Consider the following 12,690-nt stretch of genomic DNA (forward strand, 5'->3'; position numbering starts at 1 on the left):
GGCCCCCAACCAAGATGGCGGCTCTCCTCACAGCCGCAGCTTGTTCCCGTGGCCCGGAGCCCTCAGATGGCCTTCTCATTGGACAGTCGCGCTGCCCATCAATCGCAGAGGGGAACGCTGAGTGGCTAGAGGTGTTGCGGCCCTCAAAGCGGAGCAAGCGCCATAGGCTGTTGGAGAGGCCCCACTCCGCCCCCCCGTGCTCGGTCGCCTAGCAACCCGAGGACTCTGGCGGCGGCCGGGTGTACCGGGAGCGGCGGCGGGGGAGAGCGGGGCCCCGGTAGCGCCCGCACGGCCCCGGGGACACCCCGGGCCCGGCCCCCTGATACCCCCGGCCTCCGCGCCCCGGGTCCAGCCCCTGCGATACCCCCCGGTCTCTGCGCTCTGGGCCCCCACCCCGAACCCAGCCCCTGCAATACCCCCCAGTCTCTGCGCTCCGGGCCCGACTCCCTGGGCTCCCCCCCGGGCCTGACCCCCGCGATACCCCCCGGGCCCGGCCCCTGGGCCCCCACCCTGGGCCCGACCCCCCCATGATACCCCCTGGGCCTCTGCACCCTGGGATCCTTGGGCCCTGGCACCCCTGGGTCCTGACCCCCCAAGATGCACCCCGGCCCTTCACATACCTGGGCCCTGACGCTCTTCCCACTCCTCCCTGCCAAGATACACCCTGGTCATCTCTGCCCCCAGGCCCCGGACCCCCCCACAGGGGATTCCTGCTTGCCGCCAGGACCCCTGGCACCCCACGCCTGCAACCCCCACACAGGGGATTCCCCCCCAAAGCTCTCTGACTCTCCCCTTGACCCATGCTGGGGAGGTCCCTGGGATCCCCTGGCACTCTGATGCCCCCAGACCCACACCCAGGAGACTCTTCACTCCCTGTCACCCTCCCGCATGCAGCTGTCCTCTGCCCCCTCTGTCCCTTCCCCTGGCCCTTGTCCCTGCCAGTGCAGCCCCTCCAGGCAGGGATCTGCTCTTGCACTTCCTCCCTCCAGCAGCGCCAGGCCTGAAGGGATGAAGGAGCATGTTTCCCACCAGGAAACCTGCCCTTCCCTCTGAGGTGGCCCCAGTGACCTGCAAGCTCCCCTCCATGCACCTCTAAAGATTGCAGAGCTGCAATCAGTGATCTCCATCTCACCTGTTACTTAGAAGGAGCTGGGAGCTTGCTCCCAATCATCCTTCAAAGCAGGGAATTTATTACTTTTCTTCCTTTCCCATGGGTGTTCTAGTACACTTGGATGTTTAAGAGCATCTCTGCAATAGAGACCAGTTCTGGTGTAAAACCCCAATGCCCTGACTGTGTGCCTAGACCTAGGGACAACTCCAGTGTAATCTGAAACTCCCACATTTTCCCAAATAATGTTGTTTCTCTAAACTTTCCTTTAAGGATAAAATCTGAGGAAGAAGAATTTGCCACAGAAGCAGCAGAGGGACTTTGATGTACTTCGCCTGAGTCATTCTCTATGGTCTTATCCTGTGAGAAGATTTGGTGTCCCTTCTAGACCTCGAAACACTCAGCTCAGAAGTATTTAACTGATGCCATGGCAACAGAGAATCCAACTGTGCTCCAAGGATCATCTCAGGACATGAAGCAAAGAAACAAGCCTGTGATAAAAGGCATTCAAACTCCAAAGAAGGAAGTGATCAGATTAGATTCCATAAGGATGTTAGATCCAAGTCGGTCAAAACTTGATACTCATGAAACCCAAAGAATCATATCTGTCTTGGACGAGATGATTGTCAAGCTGGAACTGAGCAGTTTGATCCCTTGTATTATTGACTCTCTGGATAGTTTTGCTGATATGCTGGGACCTGAGATCACAAATGACCTGATCGAGCACCAAAAGCTTTCAAGCGAAATGGAGCACCTGCTTTCTAGCTTTCAAGAAGAGGACAGCTCAAGAGCTGAGGAACAGAGGGACTGTCTTTGCTTGCTAGAGCAACATCTGAAAAGTTCTGTTAGAAATATTCTGAGACTCTTGCTAGCCAACCCTTCACTTTGTCAGGCTCTGAAATATGAAGTCTGTGGAAGACGGTCATCAGCTGAAGCATTTATCAAAGCCTTTAGGGAGTTCAGGAATTTCATGCATGAGAGACTCCTGACTAGTCCCTTAGAAGAGAAAGAAAAGATTCAGTTCATGGAAGACATCTCCCTCCGGATTAAGAAAAACACTGAAACACTCACAGCTTTAAAGGCAGAACTGGCAGCAACAATTCAGTCTCGAGATGAAAAGGTATGATATTGTGGGAATATGTTTTCTAACAAAGGGTCAATGAAGCAGAATTTTGGTAAACTAAAAAATAATCCTTTTCTTGCAGATCCTAGACAGGAAGTAATGATTTGTAAACCAGATCCTAAATTAAAAGATACTTACTTCATTGCAAAATATAATTTAAAAGGTTTATTTCATGCTTGATTTTTAAACTTAAATTTCACATGTTTTTATCGTGTTCTCACTGGCAGCTTAAATCACATTGGAAATCACCGAGTTTAAAAAGGAGTTGTAGAACAGGCACAAATTGCTGCAACAGTATTTTGGCAGGGCCACAATGTCAACTGCCAATGAGAAGCTCTATTCACTGCTGATGAAATGGTGAGAAGTCATTCCAAGGAGAGATTATTCTGATTAAAATGCATTTTTAATATCTACTCTGCCTTCACTCGTGCTTAAAACCAACATTTCTATGACTTCCAACTCTATATTACTAGCAACCTTAGAACATGTATGATTAATGCCTGATAATATGATTTCTTCATTTCTGCACTGAAAGCAACAGAGGTACAGATAAACTAATGGACATGCCCAGGATCTTTCTGTGAGCCAGAATTTGAGAATGAACTTGAGCCCTGAAATCCTGACAAGCAATTCCTTGTTTTGTATGTGTGCTTTTCTTTCTCCTTTTGGCAAGAGGGGTCAGAGGGGCAAGTTCTGTCGTATGCTGACTGCACTGAATGGTGCTGATGGAGACAAGGGCCTGCTTTCCCTTCGCTCCTTGGAGATCTGTGAATTGAGACACTTGAGATTTTTATGTGCAATTTGGCAGCTTGTCCAGTGCATAATGAATAAACCTGTTTTACTGGTCCCAGCTGAGTATTTCTTTTGCAGGCAGCCCACTGAGCTGAGTCCCCAGGACTGTCCCTTTGAGCCTAATGCAAAACTTGGTGAAGCCACTGGGCTGTGTCCAGTGGCTCTGACTTTGAATTTTGTTCAGATGGGTCAGTATCTGTGGAAGCTTCCTCAAATTACAGTGCCAGTGGGCCTCATTATGACTCATTCAATCTCTGACCTTATTCACAGGTTCACAGAGGAAGAGTGAGAGGTTTCCAAAGCATCTTGCGTTAACCTAACTCTGTTCCCTATGCCAGCGGTGGAAATCTTGTGATTATTACAAATGATCAGATCAGAGTTCTATCCAAATGCAGGTCTCTGTTGCTATCAGAGCAGAAGTGTCTACTCTTAGATCACCTCCATTTTTGCAAACATGCGTTATTTCTCCTGCTCTGATGCTGCACCTTACCCTCCATTTCTTGACAGTATTTCTTTGTCTTGTTTTCTGGGTCTAGATTCACAGGAAGGACAATGTGATCAAAGATCTCAAAAACTCCTTGCAAGATGTGGCCAACAACTACAAGATCAGTGTCCTGCAGATTAGGCAGGAAGGGGAAAACCAGCAAAAAGAGGAGCTGCGAGCTTCCCAGGCCAGGTGTGCTAGACTACAGGAGGATATTCAGCAGCTAAGAGCCCAACTCTGTACGCTTGTACTGGAGCATCGAGAATCAGAGCTGGCTCTCAGAAAGGTAACATGGAAGGAGAGCTTGAGTATAGGAAGTTTAAAACTTGTTGAACTGCTGTCAGGTCTGCCTGCTGTCTGCTTCTAGTAATTACTTGGGTCCTGCTAGTTCCTGGCAGGATGCATATGCTGTTTGTCAGAATATACCTGCTCTCTCGCCTAATGCTCTGCTGATTTCAGTGGAAAGCAACCCTGCAGTGACACCAGGGAGATAGTGTGCTCACAAGTATTCCTTTGCTCCCTGTCTGCTCACTTAGCTCTAAGAGCACCTCTACACAGTGCTGCGACACTGCACGCTGGAGAGGCTGTGCTCCACTCAGAATTCAGAGCATCAAGGCTACTGCAAAGTAGGCAAGGCATATGTTAAGAAACAAGGGAGTTGGCATGGGGTAAACAGAGCAAACATAATATTGGCTGTATATAAAGCCATCTTTTGTAGTTTATTGTTTGTAGTATCCAGGGCTGAATGCAGCTGGTCTTGGAAGCTAAGCAGTTCCCAGTCTGTCTGGTACTTTGCTAAGAGACGCAATCCAAGGAGTCACAGTTGAATCAAATGAGGAGGAAGTGTGATTTATCACAGTGCTGAGCAGATATAAAAGGAGGAAATAAGACCAGCAGACAGGCTCAAGCCTCTGTATCAACAACTCTGGCCTGAGCAGAGCATCTTGGCGACACTGGGCAGTGAGAATCTGGAGCTAGAAAAAGATGGAGCAATTTTTCCCCTCATTTTACCCCTATATGGTGTTTGCTCCAAACAAATCCTGACCTCCTGTGGGCAGGACAGCACACACCAGTAACGGTGCATCTTCCACTCTTGCATTGAACTATGCAGCCCTAGTAGAACAAAGTGGCAGCAGGGCCAGGCAGTGACAAAGGGTCAAATGCAAGTTAGAGCTGCAATACAAAATCCAAGCAACCCATTTACACCTCCGTTAGTAGAGTGGCTTTATCAGACAGTTTCTTCTGAGGCTGCAGGTCATTGACATACTTGTGATGAGCTGCTCAGCTCAGTCTAGCTCTTAGGCAGAAGGAGAGATTTACTGACCACAGAAGTCTCCTTTTCCCTTCCTCAGCACATGCTCTAGCCTTGGGTGGCTCAAGACTGTACTTTTGGTGTAAATAGCTAGGAAGTGCCAGGTCTGTCTTCCTGATGGCCTGGAAGCCCTTGGGACATCCTGAGCCAGTGTCACACAGGAAATCGTGTGGCTCATGTGATAGGCTCTAGCTGATCTTCCTTTTGGTGATTCCATGGAGTGTGGATACAGCAGCTGGGGGTAAACTGGCCATACCTGGTCATATTGCAGGGTCAAGCCACTGTTAAACTGTTTTGTAGCTAGAAATCTCTCTTCATTTTAAGAGGCTCTATCTGTTGAGTATTTTCTGTCCAACTTTCAAGTTTAGCAGCTCCCTACTGCTTTAGTTTGAGGGTTTGTTGATGACCTACCTCATTCCATCAGATGTGTTCATTTCCTACCACAGAGCACACCTTTCAGGTGTGTCCCAGTACTCAGCCCTCACCCAGCCCCATGCTGTAAACCAAATATGGCCCTTTTGGCCTCAGGGAGTAGAGGTCGAGCCCAAGAGAATCCTCAAAGCAGGGGCAAAATATGTCAGCTGGAGGTGGTGTGCTAGAAGGAGGAGGTGTTACACTGAAGTGTAGTGATGCTGGGGCTCAAAGCCACACTGTTTTCTAACTCAGGCTACTTTCTACCAGGCTTCAGGTGCCTGCAAGTAACGTATCCTGTTGTTTGTTTCAGAAGAAGTGCAAAGTAGAGATGGAAATTGAGAAGTGGATCCAGAAATATGATGCGGACATGGGAGAAAAACAGGTATCCTCTTTAAGGTACTTGGCTCTTCCATGAGGTGATGTGTCCAGGTAGATCACTGTCCAAACAGATGTGCGGGTCATACATAGGAAGATACGGAAGTGAGGGACAATTTACCACCCAGAAGCAGCATGGGCTTTGGAAGGAAATATTCCTTTGTCCTACCTACGTGTTCAGGAGTTCTCTGCTGTTTTTACTTTAGGGAAGGTTACATCTGTTGTTAAATCCCACAGTGTTTGGAGGATGATGGGTTACTTCCAGTCTGTCAGACATGTCCACTTGCTGTTAGAGAACAGGGCTTTCACTTTTGCTTCAATCCTCAATCTTGTTGGTCATGTCTGGTGTCCAAATCATGCTCCTGTTTTTCCTGGCCCACTTGAGAGACACCTGCAGACTTAACAGCCTGCATACCACTGTCTTGGTATCCAAATTACCTGTAACAAGCTGAGAATCATGTCAGCACCCCTTAACCTCTCCTTTGAGAAGGCCCTAGATGCTTTCATTTTCCTACCCTTTTTATGGAGGTGGATAAAAGCTGCTGGATTGCAAAGCAAAATGTAGGGAGGGGCCTAAAAACTTGCTGCTTACTGTGAAAAGGAATCCCCACCTTGTCCTGTTTTTAATAATGTCAGATTATTTTGACTTCCTATCTGCTGAATGGTTGGAGCCCTGTGTTCCCCTAACCCTCCTCCTCCATGTGGCTTGCTCTAATGCATTAGGAAAGGAATAAACTGCTGAGCCTGTGGTTGCACCATCAAAACTACCTGTCCTTGGCTCTTTGCATGCTGACATGGCCTGGCTATTCTCATACACCCAACAGTAAACAGCATGTTAGGTGGGTTTCAGTGCCACTCTGATATAACCTGCTTCTCAGCAAAGCTGTTTGCTTGGGCTCAGCTTTGTCCTACCTGCAGTGATGTGGCTTTTTGCTCAGAGTATACACAGGACGGGTTCTGACTTACATGCGTATTACCTGGTCAGAGTACACAGCTGAGGGTGGATGTGGTTTACAGCATGGAGAATTATGAGAATATTTTTCAAAAGAGCTTGAAGATACTAAGACCTGGCATCTCTTGAAATTCCCTGAGCACTGGGCATGCATTTCCTATTTAGTCCCTTTGAAAAGGCTCAGCTCAGCTGCCAGTTGTGGTTCTCCCTGGATTTGGGATGGTTAAAAGGATACTTAACTATGGATGTACAGGGAAGAGCTCTCAAAAATGCTGTAGCTGGTATCTACTATCTTGCTAGGCTGAGTATGAGGAGCTTTATGCTCTCTACTCCGAGGAGAAGGCCCAGGTGTCCCTGCTGCAGGAAAAACATGCAGTGCTTATCCAGGAGTATTCCCAGATTGAGGAGGAGCGCAGGATACGTCAGAAGAAGAAGGAACGGGATTTGGAGGAGTTGACCACCATGACCCTTGCTGCCACCCGCATCCAGGCCTTCTGGAGGGGCTACTTGGTCCGGTTGCTCTTCAAGTTGAAAAGGAAGAAGAAGAAGAAGAGGAAGAAGAAGAAGAAGGGAGGGGGCAAGAACCCCAACAAATAAACACAAAATCTATTCTCTCTCTTCCATTCTTTCCTCCTGGCAAAGCTGCTGGCTATTCTGGCTCTTCCAGATAAAAGCATTAGCTGAGATAGCCTTTGCACTCAGACCCAAGCTTTCCAGGGCTGGGGTTGGCTGTCACAGTTAGAGTATATCAAGGAAGTGGCATAAAGACATGTCTCAGCATTTTAGGTTTAGCTCTGTTGCCACTTAAAGAAGGAGGATGTCTCCTGATGAAGGGACTGGACCAACCAGGAGTGCAGATTCCTGACTTGTCTGTCTAGCTTTAGTCCTCATGCACAAATTGTGCTTGTGTGTCAGGGCCCAATTCTGTTGTTACTGAAGGTGGCAATAAAATCATTTCTGGAGGCAGGATGAGGTCCTGTGCCTGACTTGGTTTCTCCTCATGTGGATTTGAGAGACAATTTTCCTTTGTACAGGAGGAAGCTGCGGGACTTCATTGCTTTTCAGAGAGCAAGGTGAGAGAAGTCCTGCCCGGGCATCATCCCTGGCAGTTTGCAGTTGATGGCAGCAGCCAGCTGAGGGATGGGATGTGGCACAGCCCAACTCATGCTCTGCTCCTGGTCCTACAAGTCTCTCCCTAAGCTGAGGAGCAAACCATGCCTTGTTTCATGCAGGCCCTATTTTTGACAGTGCACTCTCCTGTGGATTCTCCAATGTCTAATGTGCTGAGAGCATGCTGCAGCCTTTCCCTGTCACAGGGGCATGAGTAAAGTATTTTTATTTTCTCCCTTGGCCTTCTATTTTCAATAGCTTTGTAGAAACTTCATACCATGTAGCCCTTTACTCCTCTGCCAGCCAGGGCTGAAATTGGGCATGGGTCCAGACAGACAGGGAGTGCTATGTCATATATGTTTCATTTTCTTGGGAAACTAGGCTGTTATATGTTACCATAAAGACCAATATGGTCTGGGCACCTCCTCTCACATATTCTTTGCATTAAACAAGGCTGGGAGTCATCAGCATTTTGGAGCCAGACGGCCAGTGATGCCTCTTTGTTCCCTGACTTCAGTGGCTCCTCATTGCAGCCTCTCTTCCCAGAAGAGGGCAGTGACACTGGCTGCAAAGCCCAAATAGCCAGCAGGCCTGAACCCTTGTCTGCCTCTCATCTCTGTCCATAAAGGGGTACCTAAAGCAAAAGGACTGAGATGCTCTTTCCCACCTAATGTAAATCAAGGTGGGGAGGGGTCCATTTTGCTAAGGGCAAAGAGTCTTTGGAGATGTTAGCTGTGTTCAAGGCCTGAGCGTACAGTGAGGGGAAGATCTCACAGCAGCACCCATTGTCTTTCATCATTCATTTGTTTATAAGCATGGGGTCAGTGTGATATCTGCTTATGTGCTCAGTAGAAATCACAGGATTTTTGCCATCGTATGTCCAGTCCTGGGCAGAGTTTGATCCCAAGTGCATGCTGAAATCACTGAGGCAGGTGCTCGCTCTGCCACAGGAAGTCATCCACTGTGGGGACATCACACTGTCAGCAGGACATTGGTTGTCCCTCATCACTCACCTTGTTCTCCCTCCTCCTTTCTTCACCAAAGGATGTGACAGGCTGGATCAGGTGAGATTCTCTCCTCAGAAATGGACCAAGGTGGGTTTCTTTTCCCCTTGTTGGCAGCCACAAGAGATTTCAAGGTCTGTGGAGACTTTTTCATTAGGATGTCAGTACCCATATGGGAAGGTTAGGGGGCATATTTTACATCAAGAGAGATATTTCATTTCCAGGGAGGCCTGGGTTTACAAATACCTACAGCTTTTGAGTTCCTAGCAAAAGAAGGTCTGGACATGCTTTTAGATAAGCCCTCAACAGAGGATGCTGGGGTGTTGCAGGGGCTGTTGGATGCTATGATTGATGCCCTTCTGTCTAAGGGTTGTCTGAAACCTATCGGTTGCCTCCAGATGTTGGAGCCTATCCGGAGAGGCATTCAGCTGGGTGACATATCAAGAACACCCTCTGCTGTGAGCATGCCAGCCTTCAGAGTCCAAATCAAACCATTTCCAGACATAGGACTTGCCCTTATAATGTGTTTCAAAGTCTGCTAGAGCCAGAGATGCTGGAGCTCGTGGCTGAAGGGCTCTCAAGGGCATGTCGTTAGAATGGGAAGAAATGCTTGACAGGTTTGTGGGGGCAGAGAAAGGGCTCCAAAGCAGTGGAGAGAGTTTGGCTACATCTATCTTCATCCAAGGACCTGCCCAGCCCAGATCCTCAGGCTTGGAGTCAAACAGGGACAGATTGCAATAGGATGGAGTGTGACTTTTCAATCTTTGTCAAGAAACAAGGAGAGAAAGGCACATACTGACTAAAGTGGCACTCGGCAGCAGCAAGAATCCTAACAGGCAGCAGGGGGATTTACAGGGAGCAAATTCTTGCTTCTTGTTCTGGATCGTCTTCTGAGGTTAAACCTCACTCCAGATCCTCTCAAATGCTGCTTGGGGCCGGCTGAGCTGTTGAATGGACTCCTGATCATTTGAACTGAAGAGAGCAAGGTGGAGAGAGTGGATGTTTCTGTATTCTTCCCAAGCTGTTGGCCACAGGAACACGCATATTGGGTTTACTAGCCCAATGGGCTGTCTGGGACTGGGTCTCTGATTTTAAAGAGGATTCAGGAACATGGGTCTCACTGATGCCTAAGGTACTTCCAGAAATAAGGAAGAAGCATCATGAGAAAAGGGAAGAAATGAATCTGAGATTCTCAGGTATTGGAGGCTCTCCAGCCACTTTGAAGAGGGGAAAAACAGCAGTACTCAACATACATTGAGACAGCAAGTTGGGGCAAAGCCAGCAAGAGCCAGCTCTCTCAGCCTAGACCATATCCACCTGCCCCCTGCATTCACTGGAGCTGTTTCCAAGGCCAGCGTCAGGGTTAGGGGGTTCCTTCACCCATACCGTGGTCCATTGCTGCTCATCATGTGGCTAGTTCCAGTCCTGTATCTCCCTGCTCTGCCTCAAACCAGCCATTCAGCACTGGTGGCACTTGTTCATGAGACCTTTATTCACTGGTTGCAGCCAACTCTCTGGGACCCTGTAAGTGCTGTGGGGTTCCCTAGGCACCTTGTGTCATGCCAGCAGCTCCCCTTGCAGCGCAGCAGCACAGACTTCCAGCTGTGTTGTGAGTCCATGGCCCTGCTGTCACACAAGACTGACTTCTGCCTGCAGGGCCACCGACTGGGAAAGGAAAGAGGAGAGAAGCTGCAGCGATCCTGGCCCGGCTGGCAGGGCTCAGCATGGTAACTTGCTGGCCTTCACTCCCCTGGATTTATTCCCTTTTTTGGGGTGCTCTCAGGTGTGTAGGCTTCGGATGCCCCTGCCTCTGTTTTCCAGCTCATCCTGGCCACAGATGGGCTCCACACCAAGGGTCTCTGGGGGCTGGTCTTATCCTCCTGGGAGGGTTGAAGCCCGGCACTGCTGAGGGAGCCCTTGCAGGGCTGCCAAACAACGGCTCATTGGCGCAGGATGTCCAGGTCTCAACCCTATAGCCACTTTGGCTCTTGTACTACGGGTGAGGAGTTGAGCTGCCCGAGATGCCCCTTTCCAGGGACATGTTCATGGCCAGCAGCACTGTGGGGTCAGTGTCATGGCCTGCGAGACCAGGGACAGCCCAGTAAGGACCCTCAGGCAGATCTCCTGGTTTGGGGGATGTGTGCTGGCCATGCAGGTGAATCAGCGAGCCATAATGCAACTGCAGGTGATTAGGGGGATGACAGCGGATTAGAGAGATCAGAGAAGGGAGATCCCCTAGGGCTGAGGAGGGGCGGCACCAAACTAAGAGGGCCTTGCTGGGCTTTGGGACACTTGACTGGGGAGCATCTGTCAAAGGTCCCCGTGGCTCTTCACTGGTTTCTTGCTGCTTTTCATTCTTTCCCCAGGTTATCCACTTTGCGGGGGGGATGTTGTTTTAAGAGGGGGTTTCAGAGTAATGATACAATCATCTTTGGCTGGTGGACTGCCCATGGTCCTCAAGCCACTGGTTGGGGAGCTAGACAGGAGCTTCTGTATTGCAGAAAACCTGAAGCTTCTCCCAGAGCTCAGCCAAAGCACCTGCTGCTTGGTCTGCTTTGGAGTACATGGCACTCAGCACTTCCGAAAAGGAGGTCTCGGGCTGGGAGGAGGTTGATCCTTGTTTCTTGGCTGTAGTCTTGGGGCAGGGTGAGGGTAACTGTAGCCAACAGCCTGCTCACATGGCAGAGCTCAGGTTCCAGGGAGGGCAGCGGCTACTGTTACGAGTAGTGTTACAAGACTATTTATTTTTTCTTGGCTCACCTGAAGTCTCTTCTTCTTGCCTCTCTTGTTACTGCTAGGAACAAAATCTTCAGTTATGTGAGGTCACAGGCCTGCTGGGTTGTGGGCATGCGAGAGCAGGGCAAGCGTACGGAGCTGGGCTTGCTGTGTCTGCTGCCTGGGCAGCATGCAGATGGCAGGCTAAGGGGCTGGCTGTGCTTTCACACTGGGTTCGGTCCCTTATCAGCCTTTCCCAACGGTCTGTTGAGTGGCATCTTGAATGCATTTATTTTCACAGTATCCCAGACACCTTGGAGCACTTGGTGCCATGGCTCAGTTACACAGAAACCTGCAGTGGTTTCACTTGGGAAAAATTTGGTGAAGGCTTCACAAGCCCAGGCAGGTGTGCAAAATGTGGAGGGCTCTTCTGGGTGCAGGGGCCAGCAACCTACAGGCTGGAGCCCCATGGTGCCAGGTCCCCCATGGAGGTGGGCCCCAATGGTGGTGGGGCCTTGTGGTGGTGTGATCCCCATGGTGGTGGGACCCCTGTGGCAGTGAGGCCACATGGCAGTTGGTCCCCCATGGTGATGGGGCCCCATGGTGGTGGGACTCCTGTGGCAGAGGGGTCTCCATGGCAATGGGATCCCCATAGCTATGAAGCCCCTGGCAGTGGGTTCCCCATGGCAGTGGAAACCCCATAGCAATGAGACTCTATGGCAGTGGGACTCCCATGGCAGTGGGTTCCTGTGGTGGAGAATTCCTGTAGTGGAGAGTTCCTGTGGCAGTGAGTAGCGGGTCTTCATGACAGTGGGACCCCCATAGGGTGGGACACCTGTGGCAGAGCGGTCCCCATGGCAGTGGGTCCCTGTGACAGTGGGTCCTCCTGGTGGAGAGTCTGTGTGGTGATGGGACTCCCAAGGCAGTGAGTCCCCATGGTGGTGGGTCCTTGTGGTGGGATCCCCATAGTGGTGGGTCCCAGTGGTGGTGGGTCCCCTGTGGCAGTGGGTCCCTGTGGTGGTTAGTCCCCGTGATGATGGGACTCCCATGGTTGTTGGACTCCCGTGGCAGCGGGACTCCCGTGGCGGTGGGGTCCCCGTGGCAGTAGCTCCCTGTGGTGGGGGGACTCCCGTGGTGGGGGGAATCCCCGTGGCGATGGGTCCCGGTGGTGGCGGCCCCGCGGAGGCCCCGCCCCGCCGCCGGGGGCCGTCTCCACGGCAACGGGGCAGCGCCGCCCCGCGAGAGAGCCCGGGCCTCTGTTGCCTAGGCGACGGCGGCAGGGAAAAGGTGAGGGCGGTGGG

The 12,690-nt window shown here is 50.6% G+C and overlaps 1 protein-coding gene across 1 annotated transcript; it reads left to right on the forward strand.

Annotated features, from left to right (window-relative positions):
* Positions 1-1,535: 1,535 nt before the first annotated feature.
* On the forward strand, positions 1,536-7,157 carry IQCD (IQ motif containing D). Its single transcript, XM_026076582.1, has 4 exons — positions 1,536-2,228; positions 3,560-3,793; positions 5,544-5,615; positions 6,861-7,157. The coding sequence occupies exons 1-4, from the start codon at positions 1,536-1,538 to the stop codon at positions 7,155-7,157; spliced, it is 1,296 nt and encodes a 431-aa protein (XP_025932367.1).
* The last annotated feature ends 5,533 nt before the right edge of the window (positions 7,158-12,690 follow it).

Source organism: Apteryx rowi, unplaced genomic scaffold (genome assembly GCF_003343035.1).
Source record: "Apteryx rowi isolate R43461 unplaced genomic scaffold, aptRow1 scaffold_434, whole genome shotgun sequence".
In the NCBI taxonomy this organism is placed as follows: domain Eukaryota; kingdom Metazoa; phylum Chordata; class Aves; order Apterygiformes; family Apterygidae; genus Apteryx; species Apteryx rowi.

Bases quoted from the DNA above. Each gene is read 5' to 3' on its own strand.
- IQCD (XM_026076582.1), top strand. From the start codon at position 1,536: ATGGCAACAGAGAATCCAACTGTGCTCCAAGGATCATCTCAGGACATG. The intron at 2,229-3,559 runs GTATGATATTGT...TTCTGGGTCTAG, and splicing joins TTCAGTCTCGAGATGAAAAG to ATTCACAGGAAGGACAATGT. The intron at 3,794-5,543 runs GTAACATGGAAG...TGTTTGTTTCAG, and splicing joins CAGAGCTGGCTCTCAGAAAG to AAGAAGTGCAAAGTAGAGAT.